General features: G+C 38.2%; 1 protein-coding gene across 1 annotated transcript in view; it reads left to right on the top strand.

Moving 5' to 3' along the window:
• RAB2A (RAB2A, member RAS oncogene family) overlaps positions 1-12,841 on the top strand; it is a 32,601-nt gene extending 19,760 nt beyond the window's left edge. The window contains exons 7-8 of the mRNA XM_083623139.1: positions 8,321-8,389; positions 11,704-12,841. Of these exons, the coding sequence (XP_083479265.1) occupies positions 8,321-8,389; positions 11,704-11,799 (165 nt within the window). The 3' untranslated portion in view covers positions 11,800-12,841. The remainder of the gene's footprint in view (positions 1-8,320; positions 8,390-11,703) is intronic.
• The last annotated feature ends 1,873 nt before the right edge of the window (positions 12,842-14,714 follow it).

The following is a 14,714-nucleotide window of genomic DNA, read 5'->3' on the forward strand; positions in this document are numbered from 1 at the left end:
ATCTCCAGGATCCTGATCTGGTATGAGTCATTAACAAATGCCAAGGAGTAAGTTTTGTCACTCTCCATCTTCTCTTCTGCTAGTTATTTTCATCATTCTAGGTAAATGTTTGAGATTTTGGATAAAGAATGTGCATCACCAATTCATAATATTTTGTTAACTGAATATAAAATACAGGTGTCCTCCCACTTATGTGTGATCGACACACAGCTAGAATGCAATAATATAATTATCAAAGGGTGTTTGGACAGGGGAGAAAAATAATTGACAAATTAATCAAGAAAAATAAAAGTGATTTGGAAAATTGGAAAGAATTATTTTCCATTTTCGGTACACATGTTTTAAAATATACTTGAGATGGTCCTTTAGATCACTTTCCCAGAGGTCATGGAAGAAATGCTGGTGTTTGAATAATAAATGAGGCTGGGGGGTTGGGAACAGGGAATCTGCTGGAGATAATGATGGCAGTCATGTCTCACACCGGAAGTTGCTTTCAGAAGAAAGATACTAAATCAGGAGTGTCAGTTACAAATGGATGTGCAGAACCAGACTCTAGCCAGTGAACAGCTAATGGTCACATTCACAATTTTCATAAATTTACCTTACTTAGATGCCCAAATATAATTGTATTTAAACATTAGATTTTTCTGAAGCTTATTTTCTCACCCCCCTTAAAACTGAGTAATGTACCCATGTAATTGTTGCAAGTCCAGGGCAGACTGTAAGTTTCTTACAGAAACCTTGAGGCATGTTGGGCAAGAAGATTAGCCCAGTGGCTTTCAGAGGGGCAGACTTGAACTTCTTGTCCCTCAATTGGGACATATAAAGTTTAACTCAGTTACTTGAAAGCTGAGTTAATTGACCCCTGTCGCTCCACCTTATTCCTCAGTTCCACATAGCTTTAATAATTGCAGTCCAGTGCACCTTCCTCTCTAGGAGTAAAAGGTAAAAGGACCCCTGACAGTTAGGTCCAGTCGCGGATGACTCTGGGGTTGCGGCGCTCATCTCGCTTTACTGGCCAAGGGAGCCGGCGTACAGCTTCCGGGTCATGTGGCCACCATGACTAAGCTGCTTTCTGGCAAACCAGAGCAGCACACGGAAATGCCATTTACCTTCCCGCCAGAGTGGTACCTATTTATCTACTTGCACTTTGACGTGCTTTCGAACTGCTAGTCTGGCAGGAGCAGGGACCGAGCAATGGGAGCTCACCTCGACGTGGGGATTCGAACCACCGACCTTCTGATCGGCAAGCCCTAGGCTCTGTGGTTTAACCCACAGAGTGGGTGGAGTTTACTTGGTGGAGTTTACTTCTGAGTAAAAGTAGGGGTCCGCTAGATAAAAAGAATATGTGGTTTTCTTATCTTCACCTTTTCTTTCATTGAACAAGTTTTTTGTGTATAAACTAATCTGATGAAGGCAGGAGGCAGATGCTTCTGCTTTTATCAGTAAACAGCAATAATCTACAAATAAATGAACTACAGTGCATCAACAAATCTCATGTGAAAATGCTCAGGTAAAGCTGGGAAAGAAATGACCTAGCTGTAGTTTTTGTGTACAGTGGACGCTTGGGTTGCGAACATGATCCATGCGCTATGCACGTTTGCAACCGGCAGCGGTGCGTCTGCGCACATGCGGGTTGTGATTCAGTACTTCTGCACATGCGCAAAGCGCGATTTATCGCTTCTGCGCATGCGCGACTACCGAAACCCGGAAGTAGCCTGTTCCAGTACTTCCTGGTTTTGGCGGGTCCATAACCCAAAAAACGCAACCTGAAGCGTCTGTAACCCGATGTATGCCTGTACTCAGCCATGGCCCCATTTTGCCTTCCCCAAATGCTTGCTAAACATTCACACCAGATTCTGCATCCAACCCCATTTTCTAGTCTTGTTATACAGTTTAACACCTTCTGAATGAATAAAATTGACAATGTCATATGATTGTCCACCAGGGTGCCCATCCAGAATTCATATTGCTAACAAGTGGTAGACTTCAATTTTATTCATTATCCTGTGATGTTAGGAGGATAACAGATACAGTGGTACCTCGGAAGTTGAACGGAATCTGTTCCGAAGTTTGTTCGACTTCTAAAACATTCAGAAACCAAGGCGCAGCTTCTGAATGGCTGCAGGAAGCTCCTGCAGCCAATCAGAAGCTGCATCAGTCGTTCGGGTTCCAAAAAAACATTTGCAAACCGGAACACTCACTTCTGGGTTTGCAGCATTCAGGAGCCAAAACGTTCAACTTGCAAGGTGTTCATGAACCAAGGTACGACTGTAATGGGAAATTCTCTGGGACACAAAGTTGAATCTGACCTTAATGGTGGAAATGGTTTATGCTCCTGAGATTGGTCCTGCTTTGGTGCAAAACTTTTTTGGGAAGGCATAAACTTCTTGATGAATATTTCTTCTATAGTTCCACATTTTCTCCAGCTTCAGTGTATTAAGTCTTTCATGTTAGCCAAGGAACATGAGGTTTATATCATCCCTTAGTAATGTGCTTGGATCATGTGATAGGTGAGGGTTTTTTCCTGGTGCATTTTGTTCATTTTACTTAGGTGTGTGTTTGTTTTTTGCAATTTTATCTTGCTTTCTCCTCTACATATCACTGTGTTAGCACTCTTGCGCTCAAGTCCTACTCATGGGCTTCCCGTAAGTGCTTGGTTGGATGCTGAATTAGATGGATCTTTGGCCTGATCCTGCTGCCACATGTGTGATTTCTTCCTTTCTACTCCAGTTTTCACTATTTTTTACTTTATATTCTGCACTCATGACTCTCCCCCCCTCCATTTGCCTTCATCCCACACCTCTCCTTTCAGTTCTCACTCTATGGCCTGCATGTTTTAGGGTCTCTTGCTCCTTTCCTTTCTGTTTTCTGAAACTATTGTATTGCAGTGGACCCTCGGGTTACAATACCTTCGGGTAATGTAACTTGGGTTGCGAACACTGCAAACCCGAAGTGTATTCTTCTGGGTTTCACCATGCGCAGAAGCGCTGTATTGCGCAGAAGCGGCACCTCTGCTTGCGGATTTTTCGGGGTACGTACAGACCCCTGGAACGAATTACATTCGTATCCAGAGGGTCCACTGTACTTTCCACCACAGATCACGTACTCTCACAGTTTGTCATCATTTTTCTTTCCTTCTGCCATCCTCCTTTCTGTTTTCACAGAATCCTCTCTAGTTTTTCCTGTCTTTTCCTTTTCCATAGAATTAGCTGTACTAGAAGTACTTAGCCCATCTGCAGCTAAAATTATTGGTAGAGATTAGCCCAATAATAAAATTGTTGTTGTTGTTGTTGTTGTTGTCGTCATTATTATTTACTAAAGTGTTTATCTACCTTGTTCATCTTGTCTAGATTACCTCAACATTCTCTATTGGTTTTTCCTACTACAGTGGAACCTCAGTTTTCCGAAACGTTCAAAAACTGAGGATCAAAGGGCTGTCAGCAAATTCAATGGGGGAAAATGGAAAAACGTGTCTTGGAAGCCGCTTGAATTCTGAGGCACGTTCGAAAATGGAAGCATTGACTTCTGGCTTTTTGGGAATTGGCTTTCGAAAAGTTTGGCAGCCGAAATGTTTGAAAACCGAGGTTCCACTGTACCACTTATCGTCTGTCACTTCAGAGTGCCTTGCTAAAATATGCTGCTGTTGTAATTTCTCCCTTGTTCGTAAATCTGGTTTCCTCTCAATTGCCATGAATTTCAGAGCCATAGTCCTCAGAAAGTTAATTCATTAGTTCTTCCTTAAAGGCACTCTTCATACTTCATGGTAAATTATAGTTAATAGTTCTTCCACTGGGGAGAAACAAACCAGACTCTCTGGCTTGGCATTATGTTTTGCTCAAGAAAACTGATTTATGAGAAGAACAAATTTGAACTATCATGGTTTGTTCCTTCCATGTACTAGTGAAGTAGTATGGTTTATTGTTTAGTGCAAATTGGTCCAAAGAAACCCTAGTACAATTGTCACAAATTCAGGGCACTTTTAAACTAGTAGGTAATATACAAAAATTAAGAAGTGCTTCTCAGTTTTTTAAAATTTGCAGACACAAGACATGCATCTACCAGAAACCAAAATAAGCATACAGAATCTTATATGTAGCGTACTGCTGTGTGCTCAACGTCTGTACATCAAGTCACAGATTAAACGTTGGCATTGTTGAAAGGACTATAACAGATTGTTTTTGGGCTCCCTCCTAAAAAGCTGTCAACTAGAAAAAGAGGGAAAGGAGCTTCTGTATTTGCTGCCTCAATATTATGCTTAGTAATAGTAGCTTTGGCTGCAACAAAAAATGGCTGCTGCATGAATGCACACACCAGAAAATCTGGCCCACAGTATGAGAACCACTAAATTTTAGTGTCAGGGAAGATTTCTAAAATATTTTAATAACAGTGCTTGAACATGCCAAGGGTTTGTGGTTTTGATGGCATGTGGCAATTCATAGGGTTTAGTCAAACACTGTGCATAAACAGAATGGATTTCTGCTCACACAGCAGAGCATATTCTTCCTCTCTTACCTGCAGCCCCTCCAAAATGTGCTCTGACAGGCCCCCAATCCACCAGAGCAGATTTGGGGAGCAATGAAGGGGAAACAGAAGAAAGGGAAGTCCCATTGCACAAACAAAAGTTTGTTTTCATAACATTGGATTCCACCCACATCCTCAATTTCTGAGAAGCCTAAGCTCTGATGCATAATAATATTTAGTGAATTAGAAAAAAAATAAAACTATACTATTAGAAATTTTCTAGTTTAATATTGAAAATCATTGACTATTGTAAATATAAATTAATATTGAAAACCACCAGGTGGCAGCATGTTACATGAAGAGAAAAGTCAGAATCTGATTATTTTAATGTTCTGTAAAGAGAAAGTATTTTTCTTTTTGTAGCAAGTCATGTTCATAAATTTTGAGTTTTATTAAATCAACCATTTATTTATAGGTGTTCTTGTTGTGCATACTAATATGCCAATAAATTTTGCAAGTTGTTGACAAGCTGCAACCAACATATTGTCTATCTTTAAAAATGTGTCTTGTCTTGTCCCCGTGTTAAACCTGTAACATTTCCATAATTTGGATCTTCAGTCAGATTATGCGGTTATGGATTTATTTAAACTAAGACAGATTGGCATACCGCTGAATCTTGACACCAAAAAAGAGGATAGAAACATGTGAGACTTTGGCCTGAAATCACACAATGTCATTAGGCTTTCTCAGTCCTACCAACTGATATCTTTTCAACCAGAGATAGAATCATAGAATTGTAGATTTGGAAGGGATCCCGAGGATTACCTAGTCCAACCCCTGGCATTGCTGGAATCTTAAGTAAAGCATCCATGACAGATGGCCATTCAACCTCTGCTTAAAAACCTCTGATGAGGAAGGAGAGCCCACAACCTTCCGAAGGAATCCATTCCACTGTCAAAACAGCTCTTACTGGGTCCTACCTTCCAGAGCAGGAGAAAACAAGCTGGTTCTCTCTTCCATATGAGAGCTCTTTAGATATTAAGATGGCTATCATATCTCCTCTCAGTCTCCTCTTTCCCAGGTTAAACAAACCCAACTCACTCAACCGTTCCTCATAAGGCTTGGTTTCCAGACCCTTGGTAATCTTGGCTGCCCTCCTCTGCACATGTTCCAGCTGGTCAATATCCTTAAATTGTGGCACCCAGAACTGGACACACTAGCCAAAGAATCCTTTTTGTATTATTTTTAACCTCTTGCAAGCTGGAACTCATTCTGAGCTTTGGCCCACCTGACCTTCTCCCTGCAACTGTTGGCTACTCATTTATACTCTTCCTTTGGGATTTCCCTTCCATTTCTTATACATTCCCTTTTCCTCATCTCAGTTCCTCTGTAAGCTCCTTATACAGCCACACCGGTTTCTTTAGATGCCTCACGCTTTTCTTTCTTGTTGTGCATTCAGATGTTGGAGTTAATAAATGCATGGCACATTCATAGTCTACCACTGACCTATGATCACCTTCATAGGATATTGGCATTATTTCGCCATTATAATGGATAATTGTTAGAAGCCATGAGTTTTGCTGGAGTGAAAGAGAAAGCATATTTTAACAGTTATACGTTTACATAACATGAAATGGAGAAATTGCAAGCGTTTTATCTAGGTTATAAAACTAAGAACAAACTTTGGTTTTTATTTGTGACTTGTTTGGGAAGTGCAAACTACAAACCACTACCTCTTGTTGGCATTTGTTTCCTATTGGCTTATCATGACATGTAGTTTAGCTACTAACTGTGTAGACAGTCATAAAAGAGCATGGGAGCCTCCCACATATATGGGACTTCAATCATGACATTTTAGTTGCTGTATCATGACCTTTATTTGCCATCGGTACACTTCTTAATAGATGTCTAAAAAATGCCATACTCCTCTTTGCGTGTGCACATGTTTTGGATTTAATGCCTGAATTTTTAAAAAAGTATTTTAAGGGTGAGCCGTCAAGATGAACTAATATTTGAGAATTGATTTTTTTTTAAATTGTTTTATGAAAACAAAGCAGATTGCATAAGAGATTACAGTTGTATGAAGTTCCAAAGTTATAAGTAGTTTTCAATTACTATGGCATATTATGCCCTTGCAGTAATTGGTGTTTTATCAGAAGCCAAAATACAATGTATTTCTTTTTTTATATTGAAAACTTCCATTTCTGAAGAATGCAAATCAATTCAGAGTTGGCTGAAAGCCAATTTCTGAGCTCCAGTGCACGTTTGAAAAACCTACTCACTTCCTAAGTGCCTTGTGAATCTGCAATGATTAATTCTTCTCATTATTTTGCTGCAAATTCTCATGACCCTCTGTGATGATTCGATCACCCACTTAGAGTTTATGCATATTCATATCTTTCCACTCATGGCTGCAGTTGTTCAAGTCTCCTTCACTGGCTGTGGTATGCACTTGGTGCAGTAATTGAGCTGCAGTAGATTGATTACTCTAGGGAGCTGTAAGGCCTTTAAAGGTGAAAACATATCAGTCCTGTTAATTAGGAAACAAAGCTCTGGTGGCAAGTTCAGCAGTCAAATGCTTCCAGTGTAGAAATGAGGAAAGGTATGATTTGTTCCCCTCCATGAACTCTGTTTACTTTTTAATATTTGAATTAGATTTGTGGCCAGGCGTGGCAAGCTTGAGTAGATGATAGCTGCATTGTAGGGTTGTAAGGAGTCAAAAGAACTTGATGTGCGATATTGGCTAACTTTGCTACTGCCATTAAAATCTTACATAGTATATTGTCTTTCAAATTCTTCTCATAGTATTAAATGGGGAAACAAAGCCATTTTGTGCATTAAATAATAATTGGCTAATATGTTAGGCATGGTAATAATTTAAAGTCAATGTTTCCTGTAGACTTTTGGGAGCGGGAAACGTTTTCTACTTTAAATTGATACCTTTCCATCATATGTAAGGTTGTCATTTTTGTGAGAAATTTTGAAAACAGTGGGAGGGAAGTTTGGCTTCCTTGAGCTAAAATGCATCTATAGTAACACTGCTTTCTGTGTAAACAATATTAAAGCTAATTCAGTTTCAGAAGCCTAATGATAAAATGCAAGGAAGGGAGAGCAGGGGGATGAGATAAAAGTTCAGGGTGATAAGGATCAACAGGAACTTAGTTCTGTGGACATAGGCAGACATTGTGCTGTGAAGACACAGAAGTTACTCAAGAGATGTTGTGATCAACACTCTTGCACTTATGTATCTTGTAGATATTGTTCATATACTTCTTTTTTTTTTTTTACTATAGCTATATAAGCAACTTCACTAAAGACCCCTGAGTAAACTTAGCAGTCAGGGAATAATGTGAGATCGTTTTGTGACTCAGGACCTGGTTAAGTAACAGGAAGCTGAGAGTAGAAATAAATGCTGCAAAGGATCAGATAGCCAATGGTACAAAAAATTGTCCGTGTGAGACTCTGCATAGCCACTTAGAATATACCATTATGGGCTAGATTCACAAGTAGTTTGCTTAAAAAGTTGCTAAGTTGCTATATAGTAAGGAGTGGGCACTTTCTAGAGAATGGGAAAAGGAAAAAAAAATTCCCCTCTTTATGAAACATCCCCATTTAGTGCAAAGAGGGGGCTCTGCTTAATCTCGTTGCATACATACACACAATCCTAATCCCCCCCCTTCCTGCAAGACTTTCCAACAGGCACTGGAGAGCCCTTCATGTCATCTTCACTGGGAGATTCACACACACCCTACCTTTACTGGGACAAAAATTCTGTGCTTTTATTGTGCTATATTTATGAAGTGCACATATCCATACTTTGGGTTTAAAGCCTCAAATTTTATTATTTATTTTTCAGGCGTTTATTAATACAGCAAAGGAAATCTATGAGAAAATACAGGAAGGCGTTTTTGACATTAATAATGAGGTAAGTTCTTCAAATGTTAGAATGCTATAAGAGACAAAATAACAATACTCACATCTTGCACCAAGCTCGTTACACACACCAAACATATGCTGAGCTCCTTGTATACTCTGTTTTTGGGTAGATACAGTTAGAATTGTGGAGTATAAAATATAAAGTTCCTCTCTCCAACCAAGACTCAACTTTAAATATTCCAAAGAAAAAGTATCCATCATTTGTATCTGTTTCTCCACATGATATCAGCAACTTTCAGATACCATTTTCCCAGTACAAATGAGTAGTCAAAAGGATAATTTGTCTGCCACATGTGAGTTGGGTACTGTCAGAGACAGAATAAATGAGACTTGCATGAAATTTTTACTATATTCAAGATTTAGCATGCCATCTTATGTGTAATTACATCAGAGTAAGGCCTCTTGAACTTGGGATTTGTTTCCAAGTCAGTAGCCATAGGACTGAGGTGTTAAATGGCTAGGTTCTATATACGTGGAATTTGTCATCTCTAGTTTTGCTCATTTTGAGAGATTTGAAAACCATATTTCAAATAGGTGTATATACCATCCATGTCTGCACATTCTTTAGTTCATGGGTGTCATATTGATGCATGCTGAGATCGCTGTGGTATGTTCTTCAAAGTCTCATAATATACTTCCTTAATGGAAAATGACAGATTGTCATAGACTGGATGGTCAGGGCTAGTCTTTCATCTCTAGGTCACTGATTCATTAATTGGGAAGCTAGTGGCTGGAATCCAAACAACCACACACATCATTTCATACATCCTAGGGAGCTTTGAGCATATGTTTCTTGAAAATCAGACTGTGTGCTGCATTGCAAACTACTTTTGAAACTGAGAGGGATTTCAAAAGTAGTTAGTGGTTTTTCATGGGATCTGTTGCTAAAAGAATAAAAGTAAAACCCCATTAGGCACATCCAATCTTTGGAAATATCTAAAAACTATATTGGGATACAGCCCTTATTAGGTGTAGTACATTTTATTATGTTATTTCCTGTTTGCCTTTTATTTGGCAAATGGCTGTGATGAAATAGAATTCTAATATTTCAGACCTAGAGGATATTAACTGTCAGATGAGACCTTCCTCCATTTTTACTTCCTGTTGAAACACATTGCTCAGTAAAATGCTTCGTGTTACAAACATCTCTGGCAAACTTGTCATATGCACTTACTTTTAGAGAGGTCTCATCTGCTCAGCATCTTGGAGGTTCCAGTATGACCATGCAACAGTTCCTCCCTTCATTTATGAGACTGTAGAAAAGGGGCAGGGTTGTCTTCAGAGTTGTCATTCTTCTTTATTCTCAGTTCTTCTGAAGACTAAATACTGGGAAACTAATATGAGTTAGTTTTACTTTTCTTAAGTTGTGCTTATTTTTCACAAAGTGACATCACCTTACTGGTTTTCTCTGATGAAGATTATCAGTCTCCGGTAGTGAATATTTAATTTCAATGTGGTCTTTTGTGTTGAGAAATTATTTTTATTATCTAATAGAAACTGTCTGAAAACTAACAAGTGCCCACAAGTCAAAGGAAAACTTACTTGAACAGGATAGTCAGCTCATAAAAGTGATGGAGTGAATTCACTTTGTTACAATGTCACCAAATCCGTATTAGGGCAATTACCTCTTGAGACCAACCAAAATATCACAAAATAGCGTGCAAGTTTTCAAGTTCTCCAGAACTCTTCATCAGGCTAGATGGTAAACATGGTGATGGGGTGGGGAGGAGCTTTTTTGGCTGGACAGCAGGTGCAGGCTCCATGTCTTCAATGACAACTATTTTCTTACGGGTCTAACAGCTATCTTTATATAAAGAAACCAAATAAATCTAACTATTCAGTGTTTTTAAAATTTGGCACATGCAATACTTTCTGAAAATGAAGCTTTCTTAGAGCAAACATTGCATCTTCACAAGTTGTATTACTCATTTTGTATTAGTTCTGTCCAGCCTCCTCTGCATGAGAGGGGTTTATCCATAACAGCACATATTAAAACCTTCCCCTGTTCATGCTGGGCATGTTTCTGCTGTGCCTTGAAGAGCCTGAAGAGCTGCAGGCCCCTGAATGTGTGTAAATTAAGTGTGGCAGGATCTAGGATTATCAGGAATAGTGGTATGACTAGCACAATACCAGCATGAGAAGGCAGGGTTACACTATATACTATGTGTCTCTCCTTATTTTCCCTAGTACCATTTGAACTATCTCATTCTCATCTGATAACTAAAGAACATATGGTTTAAAGTTAGCAGTGGATAGCATATATATTGGACAGTAATCATTGGCTCTGAAAAAGAATGCTTGTTGTATCTGTCGAGTTTCATATAGAATCTGACTGCTTTACTGTGCCTTATGGAGATTTGATTGCCGTATGCTGTCAAGAGCCAACAGTGCATGCTATTTACTTGGCTCAGTGCCAAGTCTGGCTCCTTGATTCCTCAAGAAGTTGCTACCAGCCCAGAGGGGGCAAAACCAATGAGCCATAGGGCATGCTTTTTATTAAAGAGGAGTCAAAGAGCGAAAAGAAACCACATCAGCTGCTGTCAATACTGAGCTAGTGCCAGAAACCCCAAGGCTACTACTGTTGCAGAACAACTGCCAAGCACTATAAATCTGAGATTTACTGTGACGCAAAGTTTCCTTAAGAGCTTAATTTCTGAAGCTACTGTATTACTTTTCTTAAAGTGCTGTATTTTTAGGTAAAATCCACTTGAGGGAGTGTGGGTTAGGATATAAGTGTAAGTTTGATGAATGAAAGAACTACTCTGTGTGTGGTTCTTGGCAACTTGCCATGTCTTTGGGGATCATAGAAATTATTGATGACACAGAACACTTGTATGCCCTTAGTCTGTACAGCTGACTCAACATAGAAGGAAATGCAGTCAAGAGAAGAAAAGGGTTTGCTGTGTGAGACCAGAAGAAACCTGAACTTACTTCTTTTGGTGGGACCAAAGGTTTATTAGGCATATTAAGAATTTCTACTGTTATGAAACAGTTTGAAAACCTTCTGTGTATAGGTTTGGCCCATGCTATATACATTAGTACTGGCAAGGATAGATTATTCGATTCTGTTGTACAGAAATGGTGAAAAAATGAAATAATAGATCCTATTCTTGATTTTTGTTTCCTTAATTGCTACCAGACATTGTTTTTAATAGGATTTTCCCCCTACAGCTTGATTATCATGAAAAGGAGACAATAAGTTTAGATGTTCATAAATCAGAAGTAGATTAACTACTTTAAAATGCTGTAGCCTGTGGCAGTGTTCCAAAAACATTAATGTGCATTCAACTTTTATTATTTCAGGCAAATGGCATTAAGATCGGCCCTCAGCATGCTGCTACTAATGCAACACTTGCAGGCAATCAGGGAGGACAACAGGCTGGTGGAGGCTGCTGTTGAACCTATTTTTACTTCCTAGCTGCCTGAAGGGGCCTACTAACTTGTTTCACCCTCCCCCGCTCAATTTCAACTACGACATGAAATTATTGTAAGATGGCATCATGTTGCAGAAGACTTTATTCTTCAAATTCTTGTACAACTTTGAATAAATGGTTAATGTTCACTTAAAAGACAGGTTTTGGAGATTGTATTCATATCTATATTTCCATTTGATTTCTAAGTCAATTGATGTGATTATTTTTTGTTAAATGTTGTCTTGTGCCCTTGACTACGAACTGTATTAAACACTACAAAGTCATCTGAGTATTTTAATCAGTTTGTGTAGTTAGGTTGCCCAACTACAGTGGTTTCCTAATGTTTAATATTGTAGAACTGTCTTCAACTCTTGTCCATTTTCAAGGCTCTAAAGAAAAACAGAAGGACTCTTTTCTGTATTTATCATTTACTTTCTGTATATATAGTTTAATAACTTGCTTGGGTGTATTTGCCAAGCTATAATTCTTTAATGCATTTGCATAAATTCTATACATTTAGAGCTTGGAACTACAGAAGCATTATTAGGAATTTGCTTAGATGCTGAATTTTAAACCTTATTGACATTGTTAGCATGTTTGTCCTTTTGTCATTATCCTAGAGTCCAAAAAATGCTTTATGTATAGTATTAGAAGCTACATATGCCTATTTTAATGCCAAATGTTTGCTATTTGCTCACAACTTCCACAGCACCTCTTCAGAAATGGATTAGCTGTTTGCCTTAATTATGTAGGTTAAACATATTATAATGAATGAAAAATACAGGAAGCATTGAAACTCATAAAATGGCACATTATGAAGACTTCATATTTCTTAAAACGTTATTTGCCTCTTCATTTCTAGGTATATTTCCATCAAGGATAGTTTTTCAACTTAGATGTACAGTGGCTGTGTAAAGTTGATTTGGTTCTTTTTCTTTTTTGGTGACAACTTGTAATCTTAATATGGTAAGCATCTTGTCTATTGTGAAGGGGGTGTGACAATAAAACTGCCAGATTGAAAATCCTGATTAAGGCCAAACTTGGAAATGCTTTAGTGCTGTACTCCACATGATGATTTTTTCCAATTTCCCCCATACTTCTAATGAATTAGTATACATCACTGCAAAATAAACTCCTGTTTAATTATATATTTCAAGTAGAGAATATTAATGACACTCTTTAACTACATGAGAGCATCTTTTCTTGACCCTAATCTGTATTGCTGGGTTTTCCAGGGTAAACTATTTATAGATATGTTCAAATGGAATTACACAATTCTTGCTCTTCCATATTTAGGTTGTCTTGGTGGGCATACTTTAGCTGAAGAACACATTTTGGAGTCCAGTTATTCGTTACAGCTGTATCTCATTCATTCCTCTGAGTTCAGAGCAGCACTTGAGCTTCAAAGAAATCATGAGGTGGATTAATAAGAGAGATGGTGACCAGTCCATACTTAGCAAGGAGCCAATAACTATTTGTTGACAGGTAAAACAAAACTTATCCATTTGGTGCCTGTTGCTGAGAACTACTTCATACATTTAAAAATCACCCCCACCCCAAAAAACGTTATTTAACAAAGTGAAGGTTTGTAATTTTTTTCAATTTTGAATCTACACATTTAAAGTGTAATTAAGGTCCATTTCTAAGCTAATCTTGTACAAGTGATTTTTCCTTACATAATAATACACCTGCACAAGAACTCACAAATGCATTTCTAGATTAATTGCAAGCATGTGTATAGTCTCAAAGACAGTGCACACAATCAATTTAGCATCTAGCTATTTTAAGCATTTTCTTCTCTTCAGCTGAAAAGGGACCCAGGGTGGCTTAAATATGATCTGTTTATTCAAAATATTTGCATACCACCCATCATCCAACAGATTTGGGGCTGGTGAACAAGAGTAAATAATGAATTGTTTCTATCATTAATACTAAAATAAGCAATATTATCATTATTTATTAAATTTCTGTACTGCCCATCATCAGAAGATCACAGGATGTTTTACAATATAAAGATGCATACCATAGTGACAAACAATAACAGTCCCACACAGTTTTAAAAGCCATAGATTGTTTAATCAAAGGCCTGGGAGAAGAGGATAAATAAAATGACAGCATGGACAATAATATGAAGCAGAAGCTAAGGTTGCGGTACTGCACAAATTAAAATGCCTGGAAAAATAGAAATGTTTTTACTTGGTGCCAAGAAAAATAGGTACTAGGTTACCTTTTAAACTAGCATATTCCATAACAGGCACCAGTGTTGAAAAAACCCTCTTTGTTACATAACACACTTAAAGAAAAGGTGGTACTTGGAAGACCTTCATTAGAAATTTTCAAAACATGGGTAGGCTTCTATGGAAGAGGCCTCTCTGGTATTTTTTAAGTTTAGTTCTACCACTTCAAATTGTGGCTAGAAGAGAAAAGCAGCTGGTGCAGCTCATTAAAGGCTAGTTTGATGTAAGCAAACCTAACTTAAAAGCCTGGACCTCTCCTGACAGGTTATTCACTGGGATGACCAGGTCTGTTTCAGTGCCAAAACCAGGCCTTTAATGAACTACACCAGATAATTGGTTTCATTGAAAAGTGTCTGGTGTTGGATAGCCACAACCTTCTCTTACGCTTACATCAACCACAAGAGATTGTTTAGACCCTGATTTGTTGCTTTAGAAAGCAGCTTCATGCACTCCAGAGCACTTCAGAGGCTACCAAAAAAACACGTTTCTGCATCCTCCATTTGCTCATGAGGAAATTTAAAAAATGGCTATAACTCGCCACCACCCTTTGACTGAATTGAATGAAGTGTGTGGGATAATGAACATGCCAAATTCAGAGAAAATGCTCCAGTGTATAAGATGACTCCAAATTTTTGATGAAAAAAACTTCGGAAGAAACATTTTC

Source organism: Podarcis filfolensis (genome assembly GCF_964270895.1).
Source record: "Podarcis filfolensis genome assembly, chromosome: 7".
Classification (NCBI taxonomy): domain Eukaryota; kingdom Metazoa; phylum Chordata; class Lepidosauria; order Squamata; family Lacertidae; genus Podarcis; species Podarcis filfolensis.